At 59.8% G+C, this 9,128-nt stretch overlaps 1 protein-coding gene across 2 annotated transcripts in view; it reads right to left on the bottom strand.

Moving 5' to 3' along the window:
• The window catches only part of OGFOD3 (2-oxoglutarate and iron dependent oxygenase domain containing 3), a 14,714-nt gene extending 5,587 nt beyond the window's left edge, over positions 1-9,127 (bottom strand). Inside the window, exons 1-6 of one of the 2 annotated variants that reach the window (XM_039859459.1) lie at positions 8,999-9,127; positions 6,960-7,177; positions 3,949-4,024; positions 3,133-3,175; positions 1,325-1,389; positions 837-893 (exon numbers count right to left, since the gene is read on the bottom strand). In XM_039859459.1, coding sequence (XP_039715393.1) covers positions 837-893; positions 1,325-1,389; positions 3,133-3,175; positions 3,949-4,024; positions 6,960-7,177; positions 8,999-9,072 — 533 coding nt within the window. In that variant the 5' untranslated portion in view covers positions 9,073-9,127. Of the gene's footprint in view, positions 1-836; positions 894-1,324; positions 1,390-3,132; positions 3,176-3,948; positions 4,025-6,959; positions 7,178-7,752; positions 8,376-8,998 lie in introns of those variants that run through there. The other variant, XM_039859458.1, reaches the window with a different exon arrangement.
• Between the last annotated feature and the right edge of the window lies 1 nt (position 9,128).

Below are 9,128 nucleotides of genomic sequence, written 5' to 3'. Positions count from 1 at the left end.
GGCACCCCTCATGCGGCACCCTGCACATGGCACACGGCACCCCACACACAGCACACAGCACACAGCTCCGTGCACACGGCACCACACACATAGCACACGGCTCCATGCACATGGCGCCCCACGCCCCGCACACAAGTGACATGGCACAGTACGGGCATGACCAGGAACCCTGGGACTGGCTCCTCATAGGAATAACCACGGCACCCAGCCCGATGGGGCAGTGTCTACAGGGACGGACAAGAGCAGTGATGAAGGCGAGTGGCCTTGCACATGTCCCCTGTGTCCCTGGGCAGCACAGAGAGGCCTGGAGGACCCCAGCCCTGCACTGAGGTGACGCCGGGCATGGCCGGGGGCTGGGGCTCCAGCCTGACCCAGCAGGGGGGTGCCCCATGCGCACACGGGCTCCTCTTTGGCTTGTCCAGGGGGCTGAGCCGTGTGCTGAAGTCCTCAACCCACGTGCCACGCGACACAGCTCAAGAACAGCAGTGCACAAACCATGCTAACGTGTTCAGACCACCGGCTGGCCCTGTGTGCATGTCACCGGCTGCAGGGCGCTCCCATCCAGGCAGGGGCCCCAACCGGGCACAGCAGACGCCCCCAGTGACCCCTAAGCTCAGCTCACTGGGCACCCCACCTCTCTTAATGTTGGCGCTGTTCCCATGACTTCTGCTGCGCCTTCGCCTGGGATTCCAAACACGCCCAGACCCCCGACAGGGCGAGATTGGCTCCCAGCCCCCCATCCCGGCTGCCGGTGCTTCCTAACCGAAACAGAAGGGGGGCCAGCAGGGGCCAGTCTGCGCCCTCCCGCCCCCGCCCCCCTCCGGTCTCCCCCTCACCGGTACAGCTGGAAGTCCTCTTCTGAGAAGATGTTTTCTATTTTATCCCCAAAGTACCTGTGAAAAAGTAAAGAGTGTTAACAAATGTAACGCTTTATTTATTTTTCCTTTAAATTCAGTATTTTTTCCAGCTAACCCACAAGTCCCTGAAAATAGCTGGCCCTGAATAGCTGATGGCATCCGGCCCCTCCCGGCCCTCAGGCCCCTGTTCCTTGGCCTCGGGCAGGTCCTGGGTTCCCTAGGAGCCCCGATGTAGCACTAGGCTGGTCCCTGATGCTGGATGCTTGATGCTCGGTGAGCAAAGTCCCTTCCCTCTGAGGAGGCCACGGCCTCCGCCCGCCTGGTCGGTCCAGGTCCCAGTCCACGGGACGCGTGAAGCCGCTCTGATCCAACGTGCCTGCCTCACTCAGGTCCCGGTCAGGAGATGAGGAGACGCACACAGCCCACTCAGGCCCAGCCGCCGGGCCCGCCGCCCCTGGGGTTCTCACCTGTACAGGTTCACGAAGTGCTTCCCAACAGACAGGGCCCCGGAGTGCAAGTCCAGGATGGACGCCTGTGAAACACGTTGGCAGAGCCGAGCGTGAGGCCACGTGGTGGCGACTGGAGGGGGCGCCATCCGCCGCGGTCTGAGACCCGCCCACGCGCTCCCCAGGTCCACAAGAGGCGGCTCCCTGGGACCCGAGGAAGCCGGCAGGGGACGTGGGACGGTCTGGGTCTCTGCTGCCAGAGGAGCGGACTCTGGTCTAATCCTGCAAACGGTCCACCCACCCCCCGCGAAAGAGCTCGAAGGCCTGACGCCAAACACAGTCCCTGAGCCTCCTCCCTGTGCCTCTGTCCACGTCAAACCAGCGGAGAACAGTCTCCTGGGGTTTGAGTTGTACAGTTCATTAAGTTTTGGCATCAAGATGTACCCACAAAACCACCAGCACCAACAACAAACACGCCCACCACCCCCGAATTCCCTCGTGCCCCCATGTAAGCCCAACGGCGCCCCAGCCCAGGCAGTGGTGTGCTTTCCGCCATGGTGGGCTGATGGGCACTTTCTAGAACCCCGGGGAAGTGGCATCGTGCCCGATGCACCCGTCATGGTCTGGCTCTCATGTGACGCAGCCACCCTGCAGTCTGTTCACCGTGTTTGTGGATTGATGGACCTTTCCTCCTGCCTGCCCGCAGCACCCCAGTGTCAGGGTGAGCCAGTGAGTCCCCCCGTTTGCTTGCAGGCGGGCGAGTCTGTGTGGACAGCCGGGTAAACGCCTGCGAGTGGAATCGCTGGATTGTCACTTTTTAATGAGCCGTCAGTGTGTGTCCCGCCACCGCCCACCTGCCTCTGTGGGTCCGCCATGTCCCGGGAGGGGACGTGGCCACCAGTCTGGGGCGTGTCTGTGCTTTTTCTCATTGATGCAGTGACCAGCCCAGGGGTTCGTTTGACCATAATCTGGGCTTTGAAAACGTTAACTGGACTGAAAGGTATCAAACCTGGTTCGTTTCCGCAGGACAACTTCCCGTGAGCGCTGCGCAAAGAGCAGAACTGAGTCCGCACTCGGAAAGTTTTCAACAGCTACTCCCCCTGAACCGAGCCGAACCGTGACGAAAGAAGCCCCTTGATGTTCAGAGCTCAAGAGAAAAGACTGCACAATAAAGCCACGGGTCTCCGGCTGCGGCCCGCGCCCTCGGTCGGCGGGTGCCCCTCGGCCTCTGTCGTCACGGCTTCTCCTCCCCACCCCACCCCCCGGCTCGGTCTCCCTCTGCCTTCCCCTTACAAGGACACCTGTCAGAGGTTTAGGTGAGCCGGGATGACCTAGTCAAGAGAGCCGTCACTCAGTGACATCCGCAAAGACCCTGACCTTAATAAGGGTCCGTTCACAGGTTCTGGCTAGACGCGCCTTTCAGGGGCCACAGTGGGTAGCAGTGCCCACACCAGGTCTGGGGGCCTCCGGCCAGGAGGGCAAGGAGCGCCAGCCAGCGTTTGGCCACTGTTCCCCACAGTCCCTCCCATTTCCAGGGCTGTCACCCTCCTCACTCGGCTCCCACCACGGGCTTGCCCGTCAGCTCCCCGCCTGCCCCAGTCCAGCTGCCTGAAATGAAATGCACGCGTGGTCTGAAGCAGGTGGCCATGACGCGCCTGGGGATAGGGGGCGCTCATCCCCGCCGAGCGGCTGCAGGCAGTGCCACAGGGATCCTGGGCCTGTCTGCGTCTGTGGTGAGGACACTGGGGGGCCCTGGATATCCAGTGCCTGCCCCTCCCTCTTGGGGGCCGGCAGACTTAGCGGGGCAAAAAGAAGCGGGAGCCACTCACCCCTCCGTCGGATCCTCCCAAGGAGAGCCCCTTCTCCGCTATGCTGTGGGGGAGACAACCTGTCAGATCCACGAAGTCGTCTCTCGCGATCGATGCGCCGTGAACAGCTGGTTAGCGCTCGCGGTGTGAGCACACGTCTAGACCGCGGGACTCAACTTCTCAAATTCCCAATGCCGTGACTCTGCCCAGCGAGCCCCATCATGCCGTCTGGAAACGGGCAGCGGCCTTCATGGGGCGCTCGGCACGTGGCAGAGTCAGCAGTGTCAACGGCTGCTCGAGGGCCAGACACAGGTCTACCTGGCGCTCACTTCCAAAGATGTTTTGTGTCTGAACAGCGTGCCAGATGTCTAAGCTTTAAGGTCTTGTTTTTAAAACCTCAACAAGGAGAAATCCAGTTGCTTCTCAATAAGACGCTCCACATCAGCCAGAGCTGGTCGGCCGGAAGGCTAACGCCCCACCAGTTCTGGGGGAGACGGAACTACTACCTGCTGGCCGTCTGCTGTGGGTGAACAGCAGGCTCCTGTTGGGGCTCCCCCAGGAGCTGATGGGAGCGGCACCCCCAACCCCAGCCTCTGAGTGGGTCAGAACCACTTCCCCTGGAAGGGGGCTTCTGGAGGCTTCTGTGAGCAACCACGCCACACAGGGCAGCGGCTCTTCCTGCTGGAAATTGGAAAAGCCTATGCCTGCCCTTGGAAGCACACGAGGAAATTCTTATGAAATTGGAAATGAACTCTTTAAATGGTCTTTTTAGTGGTGAGCCTCTGCTCCCCACCCCAGGCCCACTTTTCCTGCTCATTCGGAGAAGCGTGGTCATACCTGCGAATGCGCCGGGCTTCGTCCCTGCTGATGACAGTGTCAGTGACACCCCGGCCACACTTGGTAGGGGAGCAGCCTGGAGAGAGAGGAGCCAGGATGAGATGCTGACCCCATGCCAAACCCCGACAACAAGGCCACCTGTGGGCGGCCGTCTCCAGGACTTGGTGAGATGGGGCCGTGCCTTCCACAAGACTCGAAGGGGCCAGATTCAGCAAATAACACGCGGATGCCCAGTTAGATGTGAATTTCAGATAAGCAAGGATGACTTTCGGTATGAGTCCCTGCAGGATGTGTCGACGTTTCACTGGGCGGGTGCCCGCACCAGGCGGTTCCTTGGGAAGTACCTGGCGCTCTGCCCACTGAAGGTCTAGTGCCATCAGAAAGTCCCTCCTGGACGACCAGAGCTGTGCTTGGGATTCTAGTTATTGTCCTATCCCAGGCCTCACGGCCGCTGTCACCACGTGCTCCCCACACGCTGAGCCCTGCACTGCTGTGTCACTCTGCACCCAGGACCTGCAGCTGCTCAGAGCTCAGAGGGGACAGGGCCAGGGTTGGGTGGGCAGCTCCAGGGCCAAGATGAGGTGGAGCATCAGAGATGACAAGCTCTGCAGGCTCCTTGCGTTTGGCGGAAAGGGCAGGCTGGGTCCCTCGCATGCGTTGTGCGTGGGATAAACCCAGCCGATGACACGGAGCCTTGGGGCGCTCTCAGGACCCCTGGGCTGGCTGGCCTGGAGCTTTCCACCCTGCTGCCCCGCTTCCTGCCCAGAACGTGTGCCCGAAGCCTGGAGGTGGAGCGAGCATCCTGGGGCCACACGAGTCACGTGCCGAGTGAGAGCACTGAGGGGCTCGGACCCACATGGGCTCAGGGGGGCCCAGGATGGCAAGGTGCGCCTTGCCATGCGGGAAAATAAACTACTTGGGGCCGTTGGGGGAGGGGTTCCTTGGTTCCATGGGGCTGAATACAGGTGTTTTCATTAAAAAAACGAAGCCAGATACATGATTTTTACAAGGGTTACTTCCTGAACCGGACGATGCAGGAAGGTGGAGGATAAAGACAAACACAATGACAACTGGAAGCCTGGAGCGACGTGTACGGCCACCAGATGTGCTGTAGGACAAGACTGTTGGAGAGGGAAGAGAGGCAGCTTCATGATCAAAGGGACAATTGACCAGGAAGATAAAGCGCAGCACAGAGCAGCCCGTGACTTCGCGGCAGCCAGCACTGGGAGACCAGCCAGGAGTGCAGCCTCTAACGCGCCTCTCAGTAGCTGAGCGGGGAGGGGACAAAAACCCATGAGGACGAGAGGCTCTGTACACACGAGCTTGGACTAGGAGAAACATTTAGACCTCTCCCTGCAACTGTTAGAAAACACTATTTTCCAGGTACACGTGAGACATCACCCAACACATCTTAGGCCACAAAGAAAGTCTGAACCAATATCGCGGGATCTCTAGCATACAGATTATATTATCTAGCTCCAATGTAATTAGGTTAGAAATCAATTTTTAAAAAAGAACCAACCACAAATAAATAAATAATAAAAAAGAACCCAAGCGCCAGGGATTGTGAAATTTTAAAATCCAGCAGCGACACAGCAGCTACAGCACATACGAGTCGAGAGCATAACCTGGGTGAGAAAGTGAATTGCAAAGGGTCAGCGCCCATGCGTGAGTGTACACGCCACAAGCACGCGGTGACACGCTCCGGGCAGACACACGGGGTGGGCGGGGCCGGAAGCCCCTCCCGTATGAAGAGCCCCTCCTTGCTTCTGTCACCTGAGGGCGCAGGGGACCGAGGAAGGGGAAGTACAGAGTCTTTAAAATACGCTGCGGCTCTTTTTTTTATTGTGATAAAATATACAAGATGTGCTGCTTTAACCGTTTGGAAGAGCCCAGCTCAGGGGCACTGTGTGCCTTCGCACTGCGGTGCAGCTATCAGCACCACCGTCTCCAGAACTGTCCTCTCCTCAAACTCAGTCTGTTCCCGTGCAACACCAACTTTCCCTCCTCCCGCATTCCGACTGTTTGACGTTGAAGCAAAGAAACTTCTCTTCAGTTCTAACCACCGCAAAATATTGTCCTGAACGCTGGGACTTTAGAGGGAAAAGCCGCCTGAGGCAGCGTCCAAGCACGGGACACTTCGGGGGGCTAGAGGCTGAAGCCCTATCCGCATGGGCGGCCCTGCCCAGTGAACCGCGTTCCTTCGCTCTGGACCCCGGCAAGGGCGTCACAGCGGCGCCCCCTGGTGGAAGGATTTGCAATGTCCTCTTGGTTCATGTTCGAAGCGCTGCTCTGAATTAAAAAAAAAAAGCTGAATTCTGCCTGTAAAACCCAGTCGCTAGGGTTAGGTTTTTCAAACTGAGCAAGCATCTAGGCAGCAGCGAACGTGCAGGAAAATACAGCAGCCAAAGAAGGCCCGAGGGCGCGGGTCTCACGTGGCCCTGTCGGCACTCCTCGGGACGGGCGTGAGCTCTCCAGGGTGCTGAACCCCGCTGGCCCTCCGCTGGCCCTGCTCTGGGCTCCTCTGGGGACCAGCCGGCAGCCCTAACCAGGCTGTTGGCCACGCCCTCCTGCCCTGAGTCTCAGAGGTGGGCGCCAGGATGGGACCCTCGACCACGAGGGGGAAGGGATCCTGGGAGTGACCTTCCTTATTGGAACACTTTCCGCAGTGACAACATTCCAAGACGCTCTTCACAGCCAATGCCTTTTCTGGTTTCAACTTTCTCATCCCTCCCTTTCCAGCTCTGCTACATCCCTCCAGACAAACCGCCACCTCCAGAAGGCGCTCGCAGGGAGGGACACGTCACTGAAACGCTGGCCACGGCCTCGGTGGTGACCAGCGGGCTGAAACACCTGCACTTCCCCGCCCAGGTAGGAGGAGGTCATCCACCACCCCCTCCACCACTTTTGGCCTGATCCCACCAGTTCACCATAGCAACGGCCATGCATTTTGAATGCACCGCATCTCATGTGAACGTGCTGTTCTTTACTGGATCACCGCGGCACCGTACCTTCAAACCTTCGGTGACTGTCATAGTCCTCGGAGCAGGGCACCTCGATGAACCTGCCGGGCAGGACCTCGCCGCGATGAGCCAGGACCTCGGTGACGCCGTCATCGGCCCCCAGGATACCCCAGAGCAGGAGAGCGGCTAGCGCAGCGCAGGTGCCCAGGCCAGCGGCTCGCAGCCACTTTCTCCGCAGCTCCCGCAGTGCCCGGGCACTCTTCACACTGAGGACAGAAAACAGGACTGCGGTGGCCCGACTGTGCCACGTGTGCTGAGAAGGCAGACCGCGACGGCCAGGGGCCATGTCCCCAGTTGGTCACAGCCCTAAGCTGTCCCTACACTTACTGTTCTCAGCCTTCATTCAATCCAGAGGCACCCGCCCGGTGGGGAAGACGTGGTGGAAACCGTGCCCCTGTTGGACCAGGCAGGGCTCACTGCGCCCCCCTCACTGAGACCAGAGGGCATGCCCACAGAGAAGCTGTGCGGGGAGCCCTACCAGAGTCTGTGGCACGATTCATGTCGCCTGCATCTGAAAATGACTACTCCAATCCCACACATGCGACCCCAGCATGTGTGCATGCATGCGTGCACGTGCACACTCACACGAACTAAGTTAGGTGTGAGTCAGACCCACTTAACTGAATACAAGCACAACAGAAAGTGAAACGCTGTCTACACAGCCTGGCATCATGTACATGGGTCACACTGCTTGTGCTGAAGCTGCATGCATGTGTGTCTCTGTGTGTCTGTGTAGAACATACCCGTGCACGTGTGTCTGTATACATGCACATGTTTGCACCTGTGTGTAACTGAGCAACTGTGCACTCTGCTGTCCAGGAAAGAGTTGGTGGCTGGAGGGTTTGAAGGACTGGCAGAAAATGAGAAAAGACCCCAGGGTACCCCTTCTGGAGATGCTCCTTGTTTTTCAAGTACATAATTCATTCTGGAAAAGCAGGAAGCTTGCCTTCTATTTTTATGTCCCTCAGCACCTCTCACTGCTATACAAATAATTCCAATTGAACAAGTCTCGAGGTGGGCACAGCTCATTCAGACTATGTTGGGTGGACGCATGATCATTTTAAACAGAGATCATAGATACCTGGTGGGGTCTGCCCAGCCCACAAAGCTCCCCACCCCTAGAGCTGCTGTCCGGCCTCTAGCCACCTGGCCCTGTGATTAGACTGGGTGGACACCTGACGCCAGTGTGCCCATCATTTCTCTTCCCCAAGCATTCGGAATCGGGCAGGGAGACTGCCAGCCATTTGCATCGGAAGGCGGCTGAAACCCTAACCTGCGGGGGCACAGCCGTGGGCAACAGTTCTCCTGGGACAGCCTGGCTGCTCAGGCAGCAGGGGGGCGGGGAGCGGGAGGCGCTGAGGGAGACAGCAGAAGAAACAGCCTCTCGGCCAGATTTGGATGCGACACTTCCCTCAGGGTCACCACAAATTAAGGCTCCCTCTGCCCCCACCCCCCCCACCCCTGCTCGAGGCAAGCTGCTAAAAACAGAAGGAGGCTGCGTTTTCAGTTCCTGGAGCAAGGTCCATGGCCTCTGGGGCAAGCACCAAAAAGCGGGGATTTTTCTTGCGGTGACCAAAATACGCCCGGCTCCGAAAGCTTTTGCAGAATCCCCTCCAAGACCACCTTACTAGACGGTCGCTCATCCACCCATTGGGCCATCCACCACGTGCAGAACTCTATGGAATGCCGCTAAAGAATGCCTCACAGAGGCTAGCGTGGGAGCCCCCGGCCCCCAGCGGGAGGCCCGCGTGGAGTCCCCTGCACGCATGGGGCAGGGGAGTCAGGGAAGGTATCCGGCGGGGGTCCCCCGTCCACTCCGCGCCACCGCCTCCCAGCCCCAGCTGGCCACGTGGACCGCGGGCGCCGGCGGCGACCGGACTGTGCAGGCCACCCTCCCAGAAAGCCCCGCCCACATGGCCACACCCACACGGTGGTCCCGCCCACAACAAGCTCCGCCCTCCGCCCGGGCCACGCCCACCTCGGGCCCCACCGCCTCCGAGCCCGCGCGCTACCGCGCCGCCCCGCACCTGCTCGGGCGGCGGCGCTCGGCCGCCCCGCTGCCCTCGGGCGCCTTGGGTGCGCCCCTCCTCTGAGGCGCCATCGGGCCAGCCTGCCGCGGAGCCGGGCCTAGCGGGAGCCGCCCCGAGCCCGGGACGG

The sequence above is a fragment of the Pteropus medius genome, unplaced genomic scaffold (genome assembly GCF_902729225.1).
Source record: "Pteropus medius unplaced genomic scaffold, Ma_sr-lr_union100, whole genome shotgun sequence".
NCBI classification, from domain to species: domain Eukaryota; kingdom Metazoa; phylum Chordata; class Mammalia; order Chiroptera; family Pteropodidae; genus Pteropus; species Pteropus medius.
The sequence above is the reverse complement of the archived record's forward strand: the minus strand, read 5'-3'. Positions and strand labels throughout refer to the sequence as shown.